General features: G+C 37.3%; 5 protein-coding genes across 6 annotated transcripts; 2 read left to right on the top strand and 3 right to left on the bottom strand.

Moving 5' to 3' along the window:
* The first annotated feature begins 577 nt into the window (after positions 1-577).
* mpg (N-methylpurine DNA glycosylase) lies at positions 578-4,131 on the top strand. Its single transcript, XM_061711609.1, has 3 exons — positions 578-867; positions 2,246-2,450; positions 3,362-4,131. Exons 1-3 carry the CDS (start codon positions 637-639, stop codon positions 3,826-3,828), a joined length of 903 nt encoding a protein of 300 aa, XP_061567593.1. The 5' UTR covers positions 578-636; the 3' UTR covers positions 3,829-4,131.
* Positions 4,050-20,017, bottom strand: nprl3 (NPR3-like, GATOR1 complex subunit). Of its 2 annotated transcripts, XM_061711607.1 has the most exons (14): positions 19,609-20,017; positions 18,261-18,330; positions 16,860-16,898; positions 15,983-16,115; positions 11,405-11,479; positions 9,744-9,897; positions 9,502-9,583; positions 9,258-9,395; positions 8,018-8,174; positions 7,348-7,454; positions 6,932-7,061; positions 5,682-5,871; positions 5,396-5,588; positions 4,050-4,819 (listed from the first exon to the last, which is right to left on the bottom strand). In XM_061711607.1, the coding sequence occupies exons 1-14, from the start codon at positions 19,802-19,804 to the stop codon at positions 4,612-4,614; spliced, it is 1,872 nt and encodes a 623-aa protein (XP_061567591.1). In that variant the 5' UTR covers positions 19,805-20,017; the 3' UTR covers positions 4,050-4,611. The 2 variants fall into 2 exon arrangements, with proteins under 2 accessions (XP_061567591.1, XP_061567592.1); XM_061711608.1 differs by lacking the exon at positions 16,860-16,898.
* A 2,084-nt stretch (positions 20,018-22,101) lies between these two features.
* LOC133421637 (hemoglobin subunit beta-B-like) lies at positions 22,102-23,033 on the bottom strand. The gene is made up of 3 exons (XM_061711321.1): positions 22,857-23,033; positions 22,466-22,688; positions 22,102-22,353 (listed from the first exon to the last, which is right to left on the bottom strand). Exons 1-3 carry the CDS (start codon positions 22,946-22,948, stop codon positions 22,225-22,227), a joined length of 444 nt encoding a protein of 147 aa, XP_061567305.1. The 5' UTR covers positions 22,949-23,033; the 3' UTR covers positions 22,102-22,224.
* Positions 23,034-23,680: 647 nt separating this feature from the next.
* Positions 23,681-24,479, top strand: LOC133422693 (hemoglobin subunit alpha-A-like). Its single transcript, XM_061712727.1, has 3 exons — positions 23,681-23,846; positions 23,966-24,173; positions 24,334-24,479. Exons 1-3 carry the CDS (start codon positions 23,749-23,751, stop codon positions 24,460-24,462), a joined length of 435 nt encoding a protein of 144 aa, XP_061568711.1. The 5' UTR covers positions 23,681-23,748; the 3' UTR covers positions 24,463-24,479.
* Positions 24,480-26,636: 2,157 nt separating this feature from the next.
* LOC133422280 (hemoglobin subunit beta-B-like) lies at positions 26,637-27,559 on the bottom strand. Its single transcript, XM_061712231.1, has 3 exons — positions 27,390-27,559; positions 26,997-27,219; positions 26,637-26,884 (listed from the first exon to the last, which is right to left on the bottom strand). The coding sequence occupies exons 1-3, from the start codon at positions 27,479-27,481 to the stop codon at positions 26,756-26,758; spliced, it is 444 nt and encodes a 147-aa protein (XP_061568215.1). The 5' UTR covers positions 27,482-27,559; the 3' UTR covers positions 26,637-26,755.
* Between the last annotated feature and the right edge of the window lie 14 nt (positions 27,560-27,573).

The following is a 27,573-nucleotide window of genomic DNA, read 5'->3' as shown; positions in this document are numbered from 1 at the left end:
TGGAGAGCAAGGCTATTTATAACAGTTCTGTATCCAAATGAGACAGAAAAGATAAGACAGCAATGGGAAAAGGCCACAAGTTGCAAAGTAGGTGATATTCGTGGCACCGAGAAAACCTACAGTATGTGGACAAAGACGTGTTTGAGAGTCCTTACAAACACTTAAATTAAATACTTACCTGCTGTACTCTACTGCCCTTACTTTTTAACAACTTGTACTTTTTATTATTTTACCTCTTTTCTTATCATTTTATTTGTTATTTACTGTTTAATTGTGTCTTGCTGCTTTTAATGTTGATGTAAAGCACTTTGAATTACCTTGTGTTGAATTGTGCTATACAAATAAACTTGCCATGCCTTTGACATTAAGAAAACAAAACAAAAAATTTAACCGGACACTAAATTGCAACATAATTATTCCAACACCGATTTCATATCTTTTGGTAAAAAATGGTGAGCGGTCCCTTTAAGAAAAAATCAACACAATCATTTACTTCCTGTATTTAGCCTGTCAGTATCTACTACATGTCTTTAAGGGAAAATCAAGTATTTTAAAGGTCTTCTTTACTGGTTTTGTAAGGACACGGTGTCTGGGTGAATGAGTTTAGCCGTGGAAGATTTTTAAGGGAAAAAGATCATGGCAGGTAGGAAAAGAAAGATGACAGTCGCAGCAACACATGGACAGTGCGGATCATTGAATGAGCGCAACAACAAAACAGTGAAGTCAAGTGTTTCAACTACCTGTGAAAATGCGGGATGTGTTGAAACGGAGCAAAGCCGATATTTCAGTAAAAACCCGCAGCACAGACTCGGGGAGGATTTTTTCAACCAGCCTTGCATCTGTTTGGCTAAAGCTTTCCTCGGGAAGGTAATGTTGTCAAGACTCACCTTCATACTTAACATTCACTACACACATCTCTTTCAAATATGCTAAGTGATCTGATTAAAGAAAAAAGTGTCAAAAGTGCCAAAGCAGCACGTTTGTTTTTGTTTTTTTACACTGTCAGTAAATTATAAACTCTTTAAAACACAGAACTTGCACCATTGTCAATGCCAAACTACCGCGGTTGAATTGGTTTGATATTGGATATTGGATATTATGAATTCAACACCCATAAAACTTGTGATACATACCACCGATTTTGGTCAAACCACTTGTGATGTGTTCATGGTCATCTAGACTATATATCACAAAACAGTAATTATTAAAAAAAATCATATATATGGGCTGATTTAATGTGGTTTAATGAATTCAACACCCATAAAACTTATACATACATACCACTGATTTTGGTCATATTGCTTGTGATGTGTTCATGGTCATCTAGACTATATATCACAAGAGAGTAATTATTATAAAATCATATTATGGGCTGATTCAATGAGGTTTAATGAATTCAACACCCATAAAACAATCAGTGTTATGTATCACAAGTTTTATGGGTGTTGAATTCATTAAACCTCATTAAATCAGCCCATAATATGATTTTATAATAATTACCAATTCAACCGCGGTTGCCAAACTAGGGAATTTCTGCTTTAATAATTAACATTTACGTGGCTGGTTGTGAGGGGTTGCTGGCCAGGATCCCAACTCATATAAATGAATGAATAAAGTGCCAAATATTGATGTAAAAGGGCTCGGTCGTCTCCTTTGTCCATGCCCTTTGTGGTGTATTTGAAGCATCACATGATGGTGATGATTGTGTCACTGAATCTGAATTCTGTCTGTTCCAAGAAGGATATTTTGTACAACAGTCAGATAACTAATTGTATAATGGCTTGCCTTAGAACAGTAATATAAAAAAAACCCATGGTTCATGATATATAAAAACTAAATATAAACTTGTCTGGGACTTTTAGAGTCCCAGGCCAATAAAATAAATCACTCTCACAGTTAACATACAGTTATAAAATCAGCAACACTCCTTAACTGAGCTAAAGCTGGTAAATCCTTACTTTGGTTGAATTTCCCTGATGGAAACAAATCTGTAATGTTTCTCAGTCAATGTGTGACAGCCTTCAACCAGAAACTGTTATTATAGTAACTCACAGTTTATGAGTATCTCTTTAATGAAGTCTTCATTTATTTCTAAATTTACCAACAGTCACAGAGGTGTGGTTTCTTAAAATGCCATAAGTATATATGTATAAAAAACTTAAGACCTAACTATTTACATTAAGTTAATTCAATGATTATATCAGAGAATATTATCATCAGTAAAAGCTGTGCCTTGTCCCAGTAGGTGCTGGTGCGCAGGTGTGCAGATGGAACTGAGCTGCGAGGCAGAATAGTGGAAACCGAAGCCTACCTTGGAGGAGACGACAAGGCCTCACACTCAGCGGGAGGCAAACGCACCAACAGGAACACTGCCATGTTTATGAAACCGGGCACCATCTATGTGTATCCCATCTACGGGATCTACCTCTGTATGAACGTGTCCAGTGAAGGTAAAATCCTCCCACACCAGGTTGTTTGCATGATGCCGCACGCATATTGACATTTATGCTTATAGTCCATGGGCCAGACCACATATAACTACCACTCAAGGTGACCAAACTTTCTTGTGATTTTTGAAAAGATCCATGTCTATAGATTATATTTTGGTATGATAACCCTTCCTGAGTGGCAGCTGTATCATATTTATCAGCTCATGAAGTTATCCACCCCCTTCAGGTTCATTGATTATTCTAAATTGGGTGTACTATACATTCCCTGAATCCTTATGGTCCTGTGAGTATTCCAGTTTTTGTATTTTGTGTCTCTGTTGTTCCTAGGTGACACAGGGCTAAAATATAGTATATCATTTAGTCGAAAATTGTGTAAAAATGTGTGTTGTTTATAGTTTAAAGAGCTGCAGTGACCTCTATGTTGGTCAAAAAGATTCACATCTTAGCTTGAATGAATGCTTAAAAGGTCCCCTTTAAAATGATACCATAGACAATATTGTGACACATTGACAGATATCCTGTACATGAATCTAAACCAGGATATGCATCAGCATATAAAATGTAATTTTCTGAAGGGGGTGGGTTATTAGCTGATAACTATGACACAGCTGCCACTCAGGAAGGGTTTTCATACCAAAATATCATCTACAGACATGGATCTTTTCAGAAATTATAAGTAAGTTTGGTCACCTTGAGTGGTACTGATAAGTGAAATTTTGGGCTCTGGCCCATGGACTATTACTGAAGCCTACAAATGCAAACTAGGTGTTAAAAAAGATATGCAAAAGGGCATTAATGAAGCGTTAAAGCTGTTGAGCATTTTGGATGTTTTGTTGAATAGTTGACTAGTTAATAGAAAAAGGAAGGAGACACAATGGGGTGTTCCTGACTGATATGTGTGTTTGACTCAGGGGAAGGTGCTGCAGTGCTGCTGCGCTCACTGGAGCCGCTGCAGGGTCAGCCTGCCATGCGGGAGCTGAGGGCAGCGAGACGCAGAGAGACTGCCCGTCAACTGAAGGACAAAGAGCTCTGTAATGGACCTTCAAAGCTGTGCCAGGCTCTAAATATACCCCGCTGTTTTGACCGTCGAGACTTGGCTTCAGATCCAGAGGTCTGGCTGGAGACGGATCCAGACAAAAGTCCGGCAAAACCCCCGGATATAGTGTCAGCTCCACGCATTGGCATTGAGTCCCACGGGGAATGGGCCAAGAAGCCGTGGCGGTTTTATCTTCGAGGGCACTCCTGTGTTAGTGTTGTGAATAAAGATGCAGAGATGCAGACTCTATCTGGGAATGTTATGAATGATTCAGGTCTGTCAGATGTGCAGCCTGAGACAGGAAAGCATAATGTCAAAAAGATTTTACAGAAATATTCCTGAAACTTTGCTACCATCTTACTGCTTTTAAAGGTTAACCGTTAGCACATGTGAAATGAATACTCGAAATGATTCCTTTTATATTTGTATAACATGAGCAGCGATAGTCAAGATGGTTGAATAAAGCTCAGCTGAAATTTTGAATTGTAAAAAATTGTTTCATAACCATTTTATACCATTTTTTTTTTTTTGAAATTGCGTGTCAACTAATGAAAAGACGCACAGAGAAGTAAAGGATTTATTCAGTGTTAATTAAAATAAACTGAATTAGTCACGTGCACAATCAGTAGTCTCTCATTTAGTCTCATCTGTGTTTTTCAATAAACATTCACACTTGTGAAGTTCTTGTCTCAGTGATTTAACAGATGTTTGGACCACTCTGGTTCTCTCAGAGTAAAAACAGCCCATCTGATGTTTAGACTCTTCCACTTCTTGGAGTCTTTTGCTCGCGCCGCCTTTGGGATTCCTGAACAGAGGTAGTTAGAGGGCTGGAATGATCATTAGTCACTATGCCCCTTTGAAGGCAACACAGATGTTCTAACAGATGTGGGATGGGAAGATTAAGTCAAACCCCCCCAGTACACCAGTACTTCTCGTATTCACAGTTAACCCTTAAAGCATGTCTAGTATTTACAAAATAATTTAATTTTGTAAACAAACATTTGGCTCAAAGAAAAATGCTTTCTACAATTTGTAAATCTGCACACATGAGCGTGATTACGCCTGTGTGATGTGAAGCAAACACTGATCTGTGAGTACAGCAGGTACTCAGGTTATCACCTACTCTCAAGTTGACATATTTTCCATTTGGTGGGTACCAAAACTGTCGCTGTGACTTGGTGACTGAAAGATGGAAACGATAGGATCTTCGTGATTGGTCACCACAAGGACGCTGCGGAACTTGTCAAATAATGTCTTGAGCTGAGATCGTCTCATGTTCTCATTGTACATAATTTCCTCCAGGTGGTGATGTCCTCGGAAATAGTGCAGCAGTCTGGAAGCAGTCGACATAACAAGCGAAAAAATAAATAAATAAGAGCTAGAGTTTGACTCATTAGCAGAGTAAATTAACCCTGAGACAAAACCATGCAACACTGATTATATTGTGCACAAAATTCCATCAGTGCAATTAGAATAACATTCTCAAGCTATGATAATATAATTATATTTTCTATTTTTAAAAAGATATACGGCATGAAGTTATTTATTTCATCATGAGTCATAGGATGCTCAATAGTACTTAATAATTATCTCAACTGTTTAAGTCTTCATAGACCAACTAACATCAGGATTGCTGTCTACTTTTTTCTTTTGGTATAAATTAGGAATGATGTAAGCTCAGATTTATTTAGTCTAACGGTGTATAATATTAACTTAAGGAAACAGACTGCATGTGGAAAAAAAGAAGGAAAACCACAACGTGGTCAATTCATGCCATTCATATGACTATTATCTCTGAAAATGCTGTTCTAACATAAAAAGCTGGAATTGAATACAGCAAAGTTATAAAACATTTAAAAAATAGCTTAAAAAAAAACTGTGCTCACCTGTCGAAATCAAAATGAATTACCTGGCAAACATTCGCAGATCCTCTGGATTTTGTGCAGCGGGGATGCTAAGAATAACCTGCCTCTCGTGCTCCGACAGGCTTGTGAGTAACGTTTCTGTCATCCTTTTATTAAGTGGGGAGTCTCCGCCAGGCTGCAGCTCCGCACTAGAGTTGTCCATACTGGGGCTGGTGAGAGTCATGTCATCACTGCTGGCTACACACATGGAGAAGACAGATGGGGGGGACACATGAGGCACAGCCTGTTATTTCTGTGAAAGCAGAGGAGAAAGCTGAGGGGGGGACGTACTTGGAGAACCGAAACTGAGAGCACTAGGGGTGCTGAGACTCCGGCCTCCAACTCGGGCAGCCAGCGGAAGTTCGTCCTCCCTCAGTCCAGGCTCATCCTCGCTTGGAGGAACCAAGAGGCAAACATAAGTGTGCAGCTGTATGAGCAGACGGTGCTGAAGCATCCACACCACCATCTGGATCAACTGGGCCTGGTCACAAGCAGAACACCAAACTGCATTAGACAGTGAAGTCAAACTCACCATCATCATAGAGCCAATTTAAATATGTTTTAAATCAGCCATCTCAAAATACAGCAACAAGAAAGAGCCAAGACACGGATCTTGTTCTCATGAAAAATGAAAGGTTCAAATGCTGGAGCTGATGTGCTTTTGCCATTTATAATTTAACTTCAAAAGCTGTGCCAAAACAAGATGAAGGGCGGAGAACGCCAGGGGTCAGATGCATAAACGATGGGTATACACAAAAAAAAGCATGTGTATGCCTTTTTTCCGCACACAAACTGGTATTCATAAAAGTAAAATGTGTAGTAAGAAAATTGAACAATGCTGCATCTGTCCTCCACACTGATCACCTCCACGGGAGGCTGTATAAATAAATATACAGACTATCCATTCATAGCTGCAGATAAAGTGGTCCTTTGAAACCAGTCTGGTAAAAAAAGTGATTTTTATTTGCTGTTATTTTCATTCTTGTGTTTATTTCTCTATTGGTCCCAAAAGTCTATGTAAAAGTTACTAACTTGTCGCTTTGTCTGTGACAAAGGTTTTCTTAAAAAATTTAACAATCACTACAGCATGAGTTCCATTTTTTAAAAGTCAAGTAAGAGTGAAAGAGATCAAGTAAAAGCTGACTTAGAACAGGGTAAAATTGTGATTGATGACCTGCTACCCAAGCGGGCTGTGTGGTTTCCACCACTTACTCATACCTCGTGGTTTCAGAAGACCAAAATAACAACAGCCAAAATGATGAAATGAGGAGGCGTTAACATGTAAGCACACAAAACAATGGGTCATCATGACTATGTCAACAATTTTATACTGTTTAAGCTGTCCTGCCATTATAAAACATTCATATAAACTATGTTATTCATATAAACTAGGTTATTTCACCTAAATGAATTACAACCACATTGAAAAATTAAAAACTCTGTTTATTTCAGTCTTCTCTCCTGGTGTAATACTGTTAATTTATTTATTTACCATACACACCCATGATTCACTGTACTGAACTTATTTACATTAAGTTTACCTCCTGTGCCGGAGCTTCCAGGGGGTTTCTGAACTCCGCCAGCGAGACGGGGAGTGAGAACTTGGCTAACATGGAGGGCAGGTCGTGACCTGAAAACTGCTGGGCAAAGCGCTCAGCCAACGGGGAGTATCTATTCAGGGAGAAATGGAAAGCAGTATTCTTCAACACAGAGCTTCTTTGATTGTGACAAATGTTATCCTTTTACCTTGAGTTTAAATAATGTTACAATTTTGGTTTGAAAACTGACAGCAAAGTGCTTCCAATAAAGCACACCACTAGACAAATCCATAAGAAAACATGTCCCAGGTTAGCAGTAACAGGGATACAATTTCTATCTGAGACAATGGCATGGCTGAATAATTACATTATTACAGTTAAAATAATGTGACTTAAATGACGTCTAATTATATACTTACATTGAGATGTTGGCATGAGGAGACAGCATGTAGACATTGTTCTCACAAAGAGGGTAGATAATGATTGCCTTGCCCCAATAAACCAAGTGAGCAGCAATTTGAAAGATCTAAATGTGAGATAAAATAATCTAAATAATACAAATCATTCGTGACAAAATGATAATAATTGCAGGAAAATATAAGTAACTCCATGCACCACACACAGGAACGCTGTGATTGCACTCCACGGGTTTCCCACTAGGTGGCAGTAAGGCACCAAAAGTACAGCAGCCTTTGATAAAAGTCTGGACTCAACATCACTTCAGTTTCTGGAAGGGTTTCAAGTTGTTTTTTTTGTTGTTTTTTTCATTGATCCATACATTTTCTATACCTCCTCATTCCTTTACAGCATCACATCGGTCCTCTGGAGCCTATCCCAGCTCATTACAGGCCAGAGGCAGGAATACACCCTGGACAGGTCACCAGTCCATCACAGGGCCACATTTATCATGTTCTTCTATTTAAAATAATTATCATACAGGTAAACATTTTACTATAAATGTGCTACTAAGGGAATTATAGTCTTTCAACCATTTTAAAAAGAATGACATGATTTGTAACATGTTACAAGAATGAAATCTGCAGTTTTAAATAAATGAGTGGATGGGAAGGTCGTGTGAATGCTCTGCACCTGAAGTAAGGCCAAGTCAGCATCCTGAGCGAGCTGTTGCAGATTTTTCACCGCAGAGCAGGTTTTTATCAGGCGCACCATGGCAGGGGAGCAGTCGAGTGGAAGCTGACTGAGCAGAGCCTTCTCACTTTCTAGCAGCAGCAGGGCATGATAGGGCCTGAAGGATAAAAGAAACTATCAAGATTCAGTTTTGGAGTTCAGACTCTCCATCTCCTAACAACTTCTTCACCATAATGTTGGAGGCAAGTGTTCTACATCTGGAATCTACACATGTATCCCCATAAAAAAAAGACTAATCTAATATGGATGTGTATACCTTTCATTTACAAACTACATGCCAGGCAAATGTCAATTTTCATTTTCATCATACAATCATGCACAATATAACTATATTATATAACTATAATACATATACATATATACAATATATATATATATATATACACAATATTTATTTATATATATATATATATATATATATATATATATATATATATATATATACACATACACACATATACATATACAGTATATATGGTAAATCTAGTTCAGCCTCAAAAGGGAAAATAAAAAGGTCTAAATGTTTACCAAAGCTACAAAAAATACCCTGAAGGGGCAATAGGTGGCAGTATGGGCCAAAGAAACCTTACACAATCTTCTGATACTTCCAAATTAAGGAAATAAATGAATGACTATACCACTCTTGACAAACACTTATATGAATAATTTGTAATTTTTGTTTACACTGGTATGAACTCAATGAATGTGTGTTTGTCCTCAACCAAGTCACACGACTATATTGTACCTCTATTGTCAGCAATTGTCACAGACTAATTGCTCTGTGTGTAATAAATGATGACAAATATTAATAAGGGGATTTTAAGGATGAGTGTAAATGTATGAAAGGGATGCTCATCAAATTTTTTCGAAAAAAATGTATTTGATTACAGAAATAAGATGTGAATCAGTTATACTGTTAACATGGCTATTACTATTTTATGTTATGGATAATAAAAGGTTTCATATGTATTAACTTCCTGCATGTGGTTATTCTTTGAAAATTACCTAAGGTTAGTTAAGATTGGCCACTTTTAGTGTCATAGTCAGACAGACGGATGAAAACTGAGCTGTATTTCAAATACTAGTTATAAAATTGTTTGATTTACTGTATACTTTTAGTACAATTGTAGTCAAATATTATATATCAGGAGGAAAAAGCCCCAGAACAAAACAAACATACCTGATGGCCTTTAGGCTGTGCTCTAATGCCTCAGGTGGGATATAGTTGCCACCAATCCTGTGGATCTTATGTGGTAAACAGAAGCTAACCTCCAGCCAGTTGTTAATATGCAGTCGCACCACGCCAGTAGTACAAAGACTGGAAAAATCATCAATATCCCAATCAGCTTTATGAGTGGCACAACTTGTTCTGGGTCAGCAAAAAGAAAAGGACAAATGTGTCCCTAATGGGCTAAAATACACACCTGTCGTAAGCCTCCTTCAGGTCCTTGGCCAGCTTACATTTTGGAAGAATTTGCCTAAATGGGGATTGTGGACCTCCATCCACTGACACCAGAAAACAGTAAGCACACATAAAATGCTCTAACAAATGAACTTTGTCACCACAATGGACAACTGGTTAAGTCACACACTTCAATTCTATGAAATAACGAGGGTTGCCTGACAAACAAGCTCAGATTTGCTAAGAAAAGTGATGAGGTCTCACTCTCAGTCATGGTGGTGATCTCATCTTGGACCGCCAGCATCAGTTTTGCTTCTCGAGTCAGGTACTGGCAGCGGCGCTCCTCATGTTGCAGAGCTATAGCAATGCGCCGAGACAGGTTGTGCATGCAGCTGATGACCGACGGGTCAGCATTGGCCTAAAGAGACCAAAAAGATGAAATGCAGACAATCTTTAACCTTAGTTTTTCTTTCTATAAAGATTCTGAATATTGTATTTAAAAAAAAACAAAAAAACAAATGACTAACTGTTATGCTAAATGTACTCTCTTTGAATTCATTTTTAGTTTTGTTCACTGTTATGTCAAACATTTTCAGACTAAAAAACCCCACAAAATCAAACATTTTTTATATATGCCTTTAACAATCTAATAACACGAGGCAAAATCTGCAACATAGTTCCAAATTAACTATATCACCCCTAATGTATCATATTTCCATTTTACACTTGATAATTGAAGCATTCTCCAAAAAAAAAATTAAATATGAATAAATAAAAAAATGGACACTGTTCCAGAAATACCCAATTCATTAAATACGATACAAAATTATAATCAAAAAAGTATTTACAAATTTATACTAAAATAAAGTCTCTTTTTTCATTCGTCAGGCTTTAACCCTTTATTTCCTATGGGAAGTCCTTAAAATACTTGACATTTTAAAATGTCAACTCTAGAAGGTTATTGGACAATATTTAAGAACATTTTTTTTTATTTCTTAGTATGGAAGTCTACTTAAGTTACCAAATATGGCTACTTGTCCTGTAAATGTTTATGGGTTACTTATACTTTGCTGGACAAGAATAAAACTGGATATGAATAAAAATAAATAAGAAAATGGAGTTTGATTCAATTTGTTTTTAGAAAGGTGCTGTACAAATATAGTTTGATATTATTATTATTACAACAAATTTGAGCTTCATGTCAAAATCCATATATGATTCTGCAGTATCGCCATGTCATGTTTGAGGCACTTAACTATACTGTCGGCTGCTTGTGATGGGTATGAAGAAGGTATTGACCACATAAAATAAATGGTCAATGGCAATGATAAAATCTTTTAGCACAGGTCAATAAAAGAATGACCTCTCTGTTATTACAGAATGAAAACAGAAAGGTTAATGCAGGATAATATAAAAATGTAAATAAAGTGATGAGAATTATGTAAATATACTACCATGTTAATAAAACCCAGAAGGACTTTTAAACTTTTGGGAGCGTTACCAGTATAAATATCACAGTTACCAGGCAGATATTATGCACAAAACATGACTGAGCACTTTCAGCCCCATATGTGCTAAGCTGTGGCTGACTAGATAACATGACTCAGCATGGGCAGGAATGGGGAGGTGCCTTGTTGGGGAGCTTGATTAAGCGTGGCCCCACCATGGCCCCCTCCTCTTTAGTTCCCAGGCTGTCACAGATAGTGGAGTGTTATCGCTCACATATACCCCTCCCATTCGCAGAATACAGATTAACAGAACACAAGCTGTGTGTCCCACCCACAGTCAGCTGACGGAAATAAATGATCAATAAAATGTTACATGGCGATGTTAAAATGTTCTTTTGAAGCTTTGATATAACTTTCGCATTTATATACAGATCAAAATGAGTATTTTAATAGCACTGAAAAAGACAATGTTCATACCCTTAGTGCAAAGACCACATTAAACAAGATCATCGTAGGCATTTCTCTCTTGGGCGATGGATCTGTTTTGGAAACCTTTAAAAAAGAAAAAGACACATTTTATACGGCAAAATTTGTAACGAATCGAACAAGTCTTTGTGAAAAAAAATAAAGTTGACAGTCTGGAAACTTATACATAGAATGGTTTAAAAGCCCCACCCAGAGATGTCATAAAAGTCCCTCCCAGATAAAGAAATGAAAATCTCAAAATCCAACATGAAAAATTGAAATGTTCTATTTTCAAAATGTAAAAAAAAAATGTATATATATTTCCAAAGATAAACAAAAATCCTAATTTTCAAATTAATAAATTAAGTTTAATTTTATTTGTTAAAATGACTTAAAACACTTGATCATCCAAATGTTTATTGTTTATTTATTGTTTTATTTGTTCACTCTTGCTTTGGAAATGACTTAAAACAACTGATCACCAAAATGTTTATTTCCAGGAATGGAAACCTGAAAAGACCTTACACCAATACATATTACACTACAATAAGAAAATGACACCGTGCCCGAGTATTATTAGGGCCTGACAACTTACAGTGCGAAGGCCCTATTGTATCTGTAGGAGATGTTCTCGTTTCCTTTGTTTTTGCACCACATCTAACTTGTTGAGAGATTTTTTTTCCCACCCCGTTGAGAAGTTTTGACAGTTTAACCGTAGCAGGAGCAGCAAATGTCAAAAGTGAAATATTCAGTTTTGACAAAGACTGTCTCAGGGAAATGCTGACTGAAATGCTTATTTTATTTTTGGTGCAGCAGACGTTACTGTATTGCATTGTTATTTTCACAGGAACTTCCTTAAAATGAAAATTAAATAGCTTGTATCCCTCGTGTCTCCTCACTGTGCCCCATTCCCTCCTGACATATTTGAACACATCCAGTGAACTGCTGAACTAAAAGATTGTCACTAGGGGGCACTGCTGAGGTTGAGATGAATCTGCCAAAACGCAAAAACTGAATTCATAAAATAACAAAGCCAAATGTCAAAACACATCATTATGAAATAAAAAATAAACATAATCCAAAATGGCACAGCTCACTTTTCAACCATTATCTATAATAGTCCCTTGTAAAGTTAAAAGTTACTTATTATCCAAAACAGGAAAACGTATAGAAAAAGGCTAATAAAAGTTAAAACTTTTGAAAGAGATTTGATCATTTAATATCATTCATTATATGTAATTTTGTCCAAATCTACAAGAAATCAATAATAACAACAAATAATATATTTTTAGGCAAGGAAAAAATTTGAAAATCTTTTTTTTTTTGCCACAAACTGTGACAATCACAAGTAGCTAATAATATCTTTAGGTAGAAATAATTAAATGTACTTTAATCCCAGGGGCAAAACATCAGTGTATAAAGGAAGAGCAAATAATCTAGACAGTTTTACAAATAGTCAATCTTGATCCAAGGGCATCCTGAACAGAGAATTTAAGAAACGTGATCAACAAAACAAAGTTATCAATGTGTTTTGCAAGACTACAATATGGGAGAGATATTGCATAACTATAAAATATTAAATTAAACATAATGATAACCAAACATTAAGAAACAAATACTCATTAATTTGTAATATGTTGATGTCTCAATACTATTGTATATACTGTATAGGCCTTATTTATCTGGGCAATAGAAGATTATGGGATTAGTCAGCATTAGTCTGTGCTGCCAAACACTGATATTATTCCAGTTTGTGGGCTGTGGAAATGGCACTAATGAGGGCCTTTCAAGCTGAGGCTGAATAAAATACCACAGTGTATCTGTGGTAAACGCCTAACTGCTGGGCAAAACCCAGAGAGCACAGTCTCTTTCACACACACACACACACACACACATATCTGATCGGGAAGCTTTGGTGGACATGAATAAATCCATTCAGTAAAACTGCACTTGCAAGCTCAGTAATTACAGTGATTATATACTAGCAGAGGAAGCTGGACCACTAGTTGTTGTCTTCATTCACCAGACTGGAGTTACTATGTTTGTCCTTCAGATTATTGTTTATGCTGTTTAACAATCTGCAGTTCTGTTATCATTAGAGTGGGCGGAGGAATGGGGAGTCTGCTATGACTCAACACCATTACTGTTGAGAAGTAAAAGAGGATTATCTGTCCATCTGTCCATCCATCGTCAACTACACCTATTCAGAATCACAGGGGTACACGCTGGACAAATCACCAGGGGCCTCATTTATAAAAGAGTGCGTAGGATTCATACTAAAAGTGTACGTGCGCTCAAAAGCCGAAAATGGCGTGCGCACAAAAAAAAATCCTGATTTATAAAACCGTGTGCACGCACATCTGCACGCAATGTTCGCTTTATAAATCACAGTCCACCTGGAAGGTTGCGCACGTGAATTCGCCTCATACCCCGCCCTCGACACGCCGACATTTTACCAAGAGTGGGCAATGCAAACTACTTGATGACTGTATTTGCATATAAATGAGCCTGCTGAGCATGCGCAGCGCCTGCCTGCAGCCTGTTTCTGCTGTGCGTCAAGAAGAATGAGACGTGTCGAGCCAGGCAACCGTGCCACTAAAGCCACGTTTACACGTAGCCGGGTATTTACAAAAACGGATATTTTCCCCTCTACGTTTTCAAAAATATCCTCGTTTACACGGACCCGCATAAATACGCTGTTAACGTCATGCCAGCCAATCAGAATCCTGGAAAAAACATCAACAAATGACACGTGTAACTTCCAGTTAAGGCTGATTTATGGTTCCGCATTACACCGACGCAGAGCCTACGGCGTAGGGTACTTGGCGACGCGCACCGTACGGCGCGCATCTCCGCGTACCCTACGCCGTAGGCTCTGCGTCGATTTAACGCGGGACCATAATTCAGGCTTTACTTCCAAGACGGACCGAGAGTCTTTCGTTTGGAGTGACAGAGAAGTGGAGTTACTTTTAAGTGTGACTTTAGAATATAAAACAGGTAAAATACAAGAAAATATTGACGGTGGCCAAACTAATTGTAAACACAGGTCGTACACATGACACTGGTGACGTTTCTGGTGAATATGTGACGTTCTGAAGCCTAAATCTCCGTTTTCCTCTGTTTTCCTCTGTTTTCCTCCGTTTTTGAAAATCTCCACTTTGGCCGGAGTTTTCAGAAATGATCGTTTTTGGGGGCTTTGAGCTCCGTTTTCGTGTAAACGAACGGCCAAAACGCATGAAAACGCCTCCGTTTTTGCTCCGTGTAAACGGGGCCTAAATTTCACGTAGACTGAGATCGAGATTATGTGGATGAGGTGGAGGCCAGGAAAACCACATTATTTGGTGGTAACAGTAGTGACATCACTAACAAAAATAAAGCGAGTGAGTGGCAGCACGTCGTTGCTGCTGTAAACGCCGTGAGTGCCACGGACAGATCTGTGGCAGAAACAAGATTTCATTAACTGTATTTGGCCTTCAATCAATTTTTGGCAGGTAAAAAGACCCATTTTCAGGGGACGAATCAGATTCTGGCAGGCAATCACTTTTTGGCACGACACCGGCACGTGTCCTGGCACCGCGGCTGCAGCACCAGTAGCACCAGAGCTTCCCAGGCGCACGGTGCAGCTGGAAGTGGCCGTGTCCTGACTGACGCTGTGCTTCAAACACAGAGGGACACGATCAGCGCTATTATATTACAAGTCTGATATGTGATGACATTAAAAGTAAGACATGAATCTGGCTTCATTTCACCACCTCACAGTCTGCCTCGCCAGTTCCCCATATCTTCAAAATGTTCGTGCGCGAGGATCAAAGTGTGCGTAAAGATACGCACATTTTCCTGTTCGTTTTTTTTTTTTTTTAAATCCCAACCTTTGCGTAGAAGGTGGCGTGCGCATCTTTCAAGCCCTGTTTTGTGCGCACGCAAGCTTTATAAATGAGGCCCCAGTCCATCGCAGGGCAGATCAGCCTTATCGAGACCTGATTCAGTGATCAGCCTAGCCTAGAGGTTACAGAGGGGTCTGGGGTTCAAGCCCCTGGATTGCAAGCGAGGATAATCACTTTGGGACCCTGAGCAAGGACCTTAACCCTTACCCGGGCGCTGTGCAAATGGCAGCCCACTGCTCCTAGTTTCACTAGAGATGGGTTAAAATACAGAGAAAGAATTTCCCCATTGTGGGACTAATAAAGGAAATATTGTTATTCTTTCATGAAATACTGCTTCATACATTAACAGGACAAGTATTTAATAAGTACCATCCTGATATCTGGACTTATTGTGATGATCAGGGAAGTGATCAGCCAGGCAATTCAATTGTTCTGGCACTTCATAATAAAGTTGAATAAAGTGCAACTTTATTCAACTTTCCACCAGTTACACCAGCAAAGAGAGAGAAAGGAACACAAATTAATTTGTAGACATTGTAACTCTAAAAGGCTTAAAGCAAGGCAACAGGACTTCCTTTGGTTGTGTTTCACCTTCCATCCAGAAGCCAACCTCAAATCAAATGTCTTCAAGAACGAAACAAAATGTAGTCCAGTTGCCTCGTTTCAAGCCTTTGGGAGTTCTTTATCAAGCTTCATTTATTCTAACCTGAGTGATGGGAGGATGCTGGAGGAGTGTAGGGTGGCCCACAAATCGAACGTTGTCTATCTTCAGTTCAAACTTCTTTCCACATATGTCAGACTTCGTGGCCAGTATGGTGGCAAGGATGATATCAGAAAACCTCAAAGAAGGAGGAAGAGACCCAGTAAGACAACGTTCAAAGTGGGAAAAGAGGTTACGCCACAAGGGGCAACTGATACAAGTAAGAAAGTTTAAATTAGCTGTTTGCTTACAGTTTTCACATTCCCGACTATAAGAGGGTTACATTGATCAGAAGTAGACTGCAATGTCTTTTAACAATCCAAGTAAGTATAAATAATACATCTAAAAAAAATTGAATTAAAAGAAATAAATAAATAAAGCTGGTGTGGCTACTGGACAGGAGAGGAAGATGCCTTCCGGCAGGAAAATACAGTGAAGTTGGTATATGAATAAGAAACGTGAAAGACTCATGCTGGTTTGACTCAAGTAACTCATGCTGCGATCAAAGGGATAAAAATTAAGGTGTTAACTTCCAGAAAAAAAATTAAACACATTACCAACTTGCTCCACCACCACAATTGGAAAAAAAGAAACGAAGAATGTGCACTATTTGCTTAACCGTAGTATGCTTTTGATTTTTTTCTTTTGTAATATTGAGTTTACATGCTAGAGATAATATTATCAATATCAATTAAAACTAGTTTTAAAATGATTCATTTAATCCAAGTACTGATTTGTTCTCGGTTAATCATTTACAGACATTTCCCTGAGATCAGGGTTGAAGATCCATACAAGACACAAAATAAGAGAGAAGGATTAAAGAAAAAAAAAGACAAGGGTGATCTAAGCGAAGGAAAGGTGGTTGATAATGATTTGGTCTTACCCTGCTACCAACTGTTCGTCAGTTAGAGGAGATTGCTCCCTGAAATGGGAATTGGGCCACAAAAAAAGAAGAAAAAGCAAACAAAAGGAAAAATGCAACACACAGTTGGGCTAAATGCATAAAATGGACATTAAACAACCCAAACAAACATGTGATACTGTGATGTGAAAATGCTGGTCTGCATTGATTCAAGTACATTTTCGCTTCAACTGATTAAGTCCTGACGTAGCCACTACTACTTTTACTCTAACTGTTTAAAATGCTGATTCCAGATTTTTAAATCAAGGAAAATTTACAAATCATCACTTCCTTTCTTTACAATGGCTCTCTATAAGAAAAAATGTAGTTATATTATATTTGACAAGCTCTTCATTTAATACATATATACTGAAAAAAACTCTTGGAAAGTTGAATCAGTGTGGCAAATTTGCAGGAAGTATATAAGAGATCACGATCTTGTGCCAGATGTTCAAGCTTTGTTTTCCTGATTAAGAGGGTTCAATATTAACTTCTGGCTGCTTCATAACACCTTGCAATAATTCAACAAACTAATGACTGACCAGCATCACCATCAGTGTAAAGGCAGCACAATGAACGTTAAAACAAAAGACAAAATTAAAAAGCTAATTGTTTGGGTTTTCATGTATTTTTGAAAAACAGACATTAATACACTTATAGCAAAGTAAAGATCATCTTCCATACTATTTACATTTTGATCGTCGGTACCAACTTCTCATTATGCTTTTCAATCCAAATAGTATGTAACATGTGGCTTACTTTTAAACTGTGTATGTATAGTGGATTGATTTACTCACATGCAATGACACTGACTGCTAATTAGCCTTTCATACATGATAATGGACTGATTTAAACATGACATTAGTATTGACAAAAATGCAGGTGCAATTATTCTGAAGCAATCTGTACTCTTGATTTTTTTCTTAGTAAATAAACAGCTATTCTGCTGATTCCTGACATAAAGAAAAAAGCAAAAATGGAAGTGACATTGCTGATATTAAGGAGATACTTTATAGATAAAGTGAGTTTTATGAGTGAAAAATGTCTCATCATTCACATTTACTGTGATTTATCAAATTACTCTAAAATTGCACAGAAACACACCCTGCATACACCAAAATATAAAGTAATGTGTTTTAGCAGCTTATTTGTTTTTTGTCATCAGCTCAGATAGGCCAGCATATTCAAATAGTGGTTGGTGAGATGACAACATTTAAAGACACTGGTTAATAGCTTCACATTTTGACAAAACATTTACACAACAAGCAAAAGAGAGGAAGACTACAATGAACTTAATGAGCTCATCTGGATCTTAAAAGAAGCTGTGTCACTCGTAATTAATTAAAAAGTCAACTTAATATGTGATATGTAGACCTAAAATACCTTGAATCACCATCCTGATCTTCGAGGACATCTCCAGCTGTGTTCAGTGCATATGGACTCCGCTGTTTTCCTTGAGGACAGATGTCTTTGTTAGTTGGAATTTAAACTCTTGAGGTTCACAGAGATTTGTTACATCAGAGAACCCTGACCAACATCATCTTCCACTCTTTATTAAACATGTGACAAAGAGATTCACAGTTTTAGTAAGGAGATTTTTTTTGTGTAGGGGATTCCTAAAAGCCTTGAACTAAAGACAAAGCTCTGACTAGGGTTGCCACCCATCCCGTAAAATACGGAATTGTCCTTTATTTGAGAAAAAAATGTTGCGTCCCGTATTGAACTAATACGGGACGCGTATTGTCCCATATTTTCATTAACGCCCCATACACACATCTGTCACACACACATCAACACTAAATTTAACAATAATGAACAAAATAAAACCCAGGAAACATTAAGGCCGGCAAAATCTTTGTTGCGGGACAACAGGACCTGCTGCGTCTGTGCCATATCTTTCTATGTGTGTGCCAGACAGCGGGGAGGACTCGGGCTTCACCTCCAGGTAGGGGTTGGGAATTGGGAATTAAAAGTTGCGTTCCGTATTGAACCAATACTGACATATATTATGCTCTTATTTATTGATGTCATAATATACAGGTGAAGGTCGAAAATTTTTTAATATATTGCAAAATGTCATTCGTAGTAAATTTAACTAAAGGTGAAACAAATATATTATTTCCCCACTAAATTCAAAGAGAGATATTTCAAGCCTTTATTTGTTATGATTTTGGTGTTTATGGCTCACAGTTTATGAAAACCCCAAATAAAAAATAAATTAGAGAATATTTTATGAAATCAATAAACAATTCCATCATCAAAATTATAACAAATAAAGGTTTAACATATCTTGCTTTGCATGTAATAACACTATGTAATATATTAGTTTCACCTTTTAAATTGAATTATTGAAATACATTAACTTGTACAACATATTCTAGTTGAATTATTGAAATAAATTAACTTTTACACCATATTCTTCACCTGTAGGCTACATTATACATCTGGGCTGATGTGGACATACATATCATAGGAGGCTATTTCAGTTGCTAGTATGGTTGTCTGTCTGCTATTAAAGCACTTTAAACTTTAAATCAAAGCATTTTGTTTTTTCATATAAAATAAATACATTTCTATGCAGTTTAGAAGTTTTGGGGCTTTTTTTGGCGCCTGAGCTGCTGAAATCAGGGCGTCCCTTATTTCTATTTCTGAAAGGCAACCCTAGCTCTGACAGTCCCTAGTTTGAAGAAGCAGAATGAGCTGAATGAGCTGCGAGAACTTCAAAACCTACCTGAAAGAGATGACGGACATTCACAGACTCTTTGAAAGGGATACCGAAAAAGAAGTTTGTTCCCTCTGCTGCCAGAGCTGACCAGTATGACGCTGATAGGGCTGGTTTTGTCCCCGCTTTTGTAGATGTTATTCTGTGAGTGAGTGTACATGGATCTCCCCTCATCCGGTGACCTGCCTGAAGGCTTCAGCATCATGTTAGCATGCTGCGACACACTTCAATGTGTCTTCGACCGCGGACAGAAACGATTTACAATTTTCACTTGAACCCCGATTAACGTTAATGTTTGGCACATTAAAGAACCGACTTAGTTGACACAATGTCAACTAAAGTATAGCTAATTTTAAAGCCTTGTTTTCACCGTTCATCTATTTGATTTGTACAGTGTGATTGTTATGTGTCACCCTAAAATGTGTTCGGCTAGAAAAAGGAACTTAGGTAAAAGTTCCGCCTTTGCTGTACCAACAGCAAAATCTACAGGACTGTCTCAGAAAATTAGAATATTTGTGATTTTCTGTAATGCAATTACAAAAACAAAAATGTCATACATTCTGGATTCATTACAAATCAACTGAAATATTGCAAGCCTTTTATTATTTTAATATTGCTGATCATGGCTTACAGCTGAATCCAGAATGTATGACATTTTTGTTTTTTTAATTGCATTACAGAAAATAAAGAACTTTCTCACAATATTCTAATTCTAATATTCTAATATTCAGTCCTGTAGACCAGAGATTGTATATAACAAGATAAAGACACATTTATTGGTATGCTTTCATTTAAGAAAAAAAAAATCCACAATGATCACATAAATAACTTGAAACTGATACAAGGAATAATTAACTGAAAATCAGACATTGCTTTTGAATTATGGTTCAACTGACTTGCTAAAAAATGCACACAAACTAATGAAATTGACCTTGACAAATGAGTTGGTATTCTCAACTTAATAGTTCTGCACAACCTTTTTGGGCAATCATTGTAATCAAGTGGTGTCTGTAACTCTCAATGAGACCTCTGCATTTTGTCCCACTTCTCATGAATAAAGTTGTCATGCTGTCTCAGGTTAAAGGGTGCCTTCTCCAGATTTAATTTTCCAGCCTCTCAAACAGATGTTCAACAGGATTTAACTCTGGGCTTATAGACAGTCACTTCAAAATAGTCCTGTATTTTGTTCTTAGCCGGTCGTGTTTTTAGCTGTGTGTTTTGGGCCAATATTAGCTGCCTTGCAGCGAAGGCTCTAGGTTCAACTCCCAGCTGCTGTGTGTGAGGTTTCTTTTGGTCTCTGACGTAAATAGGATTGCCACCTTTCAGAAATAGAAATAAGGGACACCCCAATTTTAGCAGCGCAGGCGCCAAAAAAAAAAGAGGGACATCCCGAAAACTTCTAAACTGCATAGAAATTTGTTTATTTTATATGAAAAAACAAAATGCTTTGATTCAAAGTTTAAAGTGCTTTAATAGCATTGGACTTGCATGACTGTAGAGACAGCCAACCATACTAGCAACTGAATTAGCCTCCTGTGCTATGTATGTCCACATCAGCCCAGGTGTATAATATAGCTACAGATGAAGGTTGGGAAATTAGAATATGGTGTAAAAGTTAATTTATTTCAATAATTCAACTTAAAAGGTGAAACTAATATATTACATAGTCTCATTACATGCAAAACTAGATATGTTAAACCTTTATTTGTTATAATTTTGATGATTGAATTGTTTATTGATTTCATAAAATATTCAAATTTTTTATTTGGGATTTTCATAAAATGTGAGTCATAATCATCAAAATTATAACAAATAAAGGCTTGAAATATCTCACTTTGCATGTAGTGGGAAATAATAGATTTGTTTCACCTTAAGTTGAATTTACTGAAACGAATGAAGCTTTGCAATATATTCAAATTTTTTGACCTTCACCTGTATATTATGACATCAATAAATAAGAGCATAATATGTGTCTGTATTGGTTAAATACGGAACACAACTTTTAATTCCCAATTACGTAACAATTCCGTATTTCAAGGGACGGGTGGCAACCCTAGACGTAAAACACCACGCCAAATCAGCATGTGGCACAGAGCTAAAACTTGTTTATTAATCCTGTTGGAGGACTCCTGCTACTGGCTTTGTGACACTGAGCAGCACAGATATTTTTCTGTACCGATACAGATTCAAGATGACGTATGCTTGTTGCAGCAAAGCAGCCCCAGGACATAACCAAGCACCCTGCATGTTTGGTAGCTACATTGTTTTTTGTTTTTTTGTTGTTGGTTTTTTTGTGCTTCATTTTTGCATTTCTGCATTTTTGTTGGTGTGACTTGACAAAATAACACCAGTTTTGTCTCATTTGTCCAAAGGAGATTCTCCCAGAAACTTTGTGGCTTTTGAATTAACATTTTTACCAGGGTACTGAGTCACAATAAAATGATATAAATGGAGTCTGTTTCTGCATTGTTACAAACAAAAAACACACAAAGATACGTGGGCTAATATTTTGAATTTTATTTGCCGTTTGCAACAGCTTCAGTATATTAAGTTATGCATTTTGGAAACTGCAAAAAGACTGCTGCTCATCAATTTATTGTGAATGTGAAATGCCATTCCAGACATTTAGTGGTACTGTCTGCCCAGAGCGGAGACGACCGTGGCCAGGAACTTCTGCAGAGCCTCCTGGACAGCAGGGGTGAAGGCTGTACCGAACTTGGCAGCCACAACCACGCAGATGATTTCAGCAAGAGTCTGGAATAAGAGAGGGAGTATAATGATAACATTAGTGACACTGATCAGCAGTAGTTTAAAAGAAAGAATAAAATAAGCATAATGAAGCCTCAGAATGATTTTTCTACTGTACCCTGAAGTTATCAGGATCCACGTGGAGCTTCTCAGAGTGCATCACACTGAGCTTGGCGTAGGCGTTCTTGATGTTGTCCATGTTCTTGACAGCAGTTTCCAGCCCACCCATCACTACTTTGCCGTGGGCTAACACCTTAGGGTTTGACATGATGGCAGCGGGGTTGGAAAGGTTTCCGAATGATCCGAAGTGTCTCTGAGTCCAGGGATACACAATCAGAAGCCTGAAATGATACAATAAAAAAAAAGATAACGGTCAATTTAAATAATCTAAAACACTTTCTTAGGTAAAAGGGTAAGAAGTCCATTAAGACATTTTTCAAAATTTGTAAACAAGGAACATAGCCCTCTAAAAACATTTTGAAAATGAAAAAAAAGTCCAGAAAGATTACCTGGCCAGAGACTGGCCTCCAATCTCGCCAACATCGAGCTTTCCCCACAGGCTTGTGATGGCACTGCGCTCAGCATCTGTCCACTCGACCATGGTGACGAAGTTAGGGTTGTTTGTGTGGTATTGAGAAAATTGAAAAGTCTCTGATCACAAATTTCTGGAAGATTAATCTTCTAGAGCTTTTTATTAAAGTCAGAATGCCACGCCTCCCAGGCTCGGGAGCGTTTGATTGGACAAGAGCCGATGAGATGTTGGGTTGCTACCCACAAGTCAGATAAAATATCTGCCAAATGACCTACTGGAAAAAACTGATAAGAATGAATTAAACAAATATCTAGACATCTTAATTCTTTTTCAAAGCAAATAACCTTATTAAGTGGAAGTCAAAATCAATTGGGCAATGCTTTAGTAATTACACTTGTAATGGCATGTATAGTTTAATGTTAATCAATACTCAAACCCTAAAGATGGTACAGTTTTTATTTTTTATTATTTAGATAACTTGCATTACTAACATTTAATCTTTCAAGGATAATTTAAGGATAATTCCTCATAATAAGTGAATTTTATTATCAGAAATGTTTCCGTGTTTTTCCTTAAATGAATGTTAGCATTAAAAGAAGGAAAATTCTCCATATTTTAGAATATGTAAAATTACTGATATGAAAATGAATAAATAAATGATCAAAAACATGAAAGGGTGTTGTCATACCTTATCTCAAAAAATAGCGTGTACATTTTTGGCAGTCGTGGGGGTGTGTTTTAGATTTGATACATGGGCGTGGCGCAATAAGCCTTGTTTTAAAAAAATAAGCCAGCAAGGATTTGAGATCATCCGTATTTTCACATCAGAGCATCGCTTTCTCTTGAAAGAACTCAAAGAAAAAGCAAATATGAGTCTCACTGGAGAAGACAAGGGAATTGTTGCGTCCTTCTGGAGCTCCAAGGCTGCAGCCAAGGCTGAGGAGATTGGAGCACAGGCTTTGGGCAGGTTGTCTTCATTTTTTTTTTTTTTTTTTTTCGTATATTCATGTATCATTTGACTTGCTTTTTAATTTATATTATTAATTGATTATTTTTTAATTATCATGTTTATCCACCCCTTTGCAGAATGCTGGTTGTATACCCGCAGACCAAGACCTACTTTTCCCACTGGTCTGATCTGGGCCCTAACTCTGCAGAAGTGAAGAAGCACGGCGCAACCATCATGGGCACCCTCGGAGACGCTGTTGGAATGATGGATGACCTTGTTGGTGGTCTGAACAGCCTGAGCGAGCTGCACGCGTTCAAGCTCCGAGTGGACCCTGCCAACTTCAAGGTAAACAACCTTCTGACGTCATTTGTTGAAAGATTTTTAATAACCCTTTATTGTAGGCATTTTTTCATTTAAAAGTTAAGAAATATTCCTAAAAACTACTGTTTAAAAGTGCAATGAATATATTTATTATCTTAATTCATAAGTCTTTCTTGCACAACAGATCCTGGCCCACAACATCATCCTGGTTATGGCCATGTACTTCCCAGAAGACTTCACTCCAGAGGTCCACACTGCCGTTGACAAGTTCCTGCAGAACGTGGCTTTGGCTTTGGCCGAGAGATACCGATAAACCCAGACAATCAACTGAATACATACAGCATGCCATCTAAAACAAACCTTTACTTTTAGGCCTCCTTTACAAACAAGGGCTTGGTTAATAAATTGAATAAAACATTAAGATGTTTGTCTCCTTTTCTTTGTCTTCAGATACATTTCACACAAGTTTCAGTTGTCATGGAATTATTGTTGGTTTGCCTGATGGCTTCAGCATCATGTTAGCATGCTAACTAAGGTTACATAGCTGCAACACACTTACAGTAAATGTGTCTTCGACGTTGGCAGAAACGATTTCCAATTTTTGACTAAACCCTGATTACCGTTAATCTTTGGTACATAAAAGAACCGACTTGACACAATGTCAATTAAATTATAGGTAATTTTAAAGCTTTGTTTTAACTAGGGTTGCCACCTTTCAGAAATAGAAATAAGGGACCCCCTGATTTCAGCAGCGCAGGAGCCAAAAGAAAAAAGCCCCCAAACTTCTAAACTGAATAAAAATGTGTTTATTTTTATATAAAAAAACAAAATGCTTTGATTTCAAGTTTAACGTGCTTTAATAGCATTGAACTTGCATGACTGTACAGACAGCCAACCATACTAGTAACTGAAATAGCCTCCTATGCTACTGTATGTCCACATCAGCCCAAATGTATAATATAGCCTACAGGTGAAGAATATGGTGTAAAAGTTAATTTATTTCAATAATTCAACTAGAATATGGTGTAAAAGTTAATTTATTTCAATAATTCAACTAGAATATGGTGTAAAAGTTAATTTATTTCAATAATTCAACTAGAATATGGTGTAAAAGTTAATTTATTTCAATAATTCAACTAGAATATGGTGTAAAAATTAATTTATTTCAATAATTCAACTAGAATATGGTGTAAAGGTTAATTTATTTCAATAATTCAAATAGAATATGGTGTAAAAGTTAATTTATTTCAATAATTCAACTAGAATATGGTGTAAAAGTTAATTTATTTCAATAATTCAACTAGAATATGGTGTAAAAGTTAATTTATTTCAATAATTCAACTAGAATATGGTGTAAAAGTTAATTTATTTCAATAATTCAACTAGAATATGGTGTAAAAGTTAACTTATTTCAATAATTCAACTAGAATATGGTGTAAAAGTTAATGAAAATACGGTACAAATCGCGTCCCGTATTAGTTCAATACGGGACGCAACATTTTTTTCTCAAATAAAGGACAATTCCGTATTTTACGGGACGGGTGGCAACCCTAGTTTTAACCGTTCATCAATTTGCTGTGTACGGTGTGATTGTTATGTGTCACCCTAAAATGTGTTCAGCTAGAAAAGGGAAGTCAGTTAAAAAGTAGCATCTTGCTCTACCAACAGAAGTTCAACATCTAGACCATAGACTGCATATAAGGAGATGAAGAAACATGTATTAGTGTACTTCCATTTACGAAAGAAATATATTAATCAGACATTGCTTTTGAATTATGGTTCAACTGACTTGCTAAAAAATGCACACAAACTAATGAAATTGACCTCGACAAATGAGTTGGTATTCTCAACATAATAGTTTGCTGCACAACCTTTTTGGACAATAATTATAATCAAGTGGTGTCTGTAACTCTCAATGAGACCTCTGCATTTTGTCCCACTTCTCATGAATAAAGTTGTCATGCTGTCTCAGGTTAAAGGGTGCCTTCTTTTGCATTTTCCAGCCTCTCGAACAGATGTTCAACAGGATTCGCTTGAAATGAATAAAACTAGCGCTACACACACACACACACACACACACACACACACACACACACACACACACACACACACACACACACACACACACACACACACACACACACACACACACACACACACACAAACTTTCATCGTTAATTTCAGAAGGCCACACCTATCTCACTGTACACTTTAATAACTACACTATAACAAAATCTTTCAAGGAACAAGACTTCTGATCACTGCGTTGGAATTATTCTATTAAACTGAGAGTTTAATGAGATTAACATGCTTTCTAATTAGGAATTAACTCACCTCAGTATTGAGCAATAACTTCTATTATTAACTCTAAGAGTAAGAATAAACTCTTTATTGGGGTGTCTGAGGATACTGAGTCACAATAAAATGATATAAATGGAGTCTGTTTCTGCATTGTCACAAACAAAAAACACACAAAGATACGTGGGCTATTATTTTGAATTTTATTTGGCGTTTGCAACAGCTTCAGTATATTAAGTTATGCATTTTGGAAACTGCAAAAAGACTGCTGCTCATCAAATTATTGTGAATGATGCCATTCCAGACATTTAGTGGTACTGTCTGCCCAGAGCGGAGACGACCGTGGCCAGGAACTTCTGCAAAGCCTCCTGGACACCAGGGGTGAAGGCTGTACCGAACTTGGCAGCCACAACCACGCAGATGATTTCAGCAAGAGTCTGGAATAAGAAAGGGAGTATAATGATAACATTAGTGACACTGATCGGCAGTAGTTTAAAAGAAAGAATAAAATAAGCATAATGAAGCCTCAGAATGATTTTTCTACTGTACCCTGAAGTTATCAGGATCCACGTGGAGCTTCTCAGAGTGCATCACACTGAGCTTGGCGTAGGCGTTCTTGATGTTGTCCATGTTCTTGACAGCAGTTTCCAGCCCACCCATCACTACTTTGCCGTGGGCCAACACCTTAGGGTTAGACATGATGGCAGCGGGGCTGGAAAGGTCGCCGAATGATCCGAAGTGTCTCTGAGTCCAGGGATACACAATCAGGAGCCTGAAATTAAACAATAAAAAAAAAGATAAAGGTCAATTTAAATAATCTAAAACATTTTCTTAGGTAAAAGTGTAAGAAGTCCATTAAGACATTTTTCAAAATTTGTAAACAAGGAACTCATAGCCCTCTAAAAACATTTTGAAAATGAAAAAAAAGTCCAGAAAGATTACCTGGCCAGAGACTGGCCTCCAATCTCGCCAACATCGAGCTTTCCCCACAGGCTTGTGATGGCACTGCGCTCAGCATCTGTCCACTCGACCATGGTGACGAAGTTAGGGTTGTTTGTGTGGTATTGAGAAAATTGAAAAGTCTCTGATCACAAACTTTTGGAAGATTAAACTTTTAGAGCTTTTT

This window comes from Cololabis saira, chromosome 21 (genome assembly GCF_033807715.1).
Source record: "Cololabis saira isolate AMF1-May2022 chromosome 21, fColSai1.1, whole genome shotgun sequence".
In the NCBI taxonomy this organism is placed as follows: domain Eukaryota; kingdom Metazoa; phylum Chordata; class Actinopteri; order Beloniformes; family Belonidae; genus Cololabis; species Cololabis saira.
The sequence above is the reverse complement of the archived record's forward strand: the minus strand, read 5'-3'. Positions and strand labels throughout refer to the sequence as shown.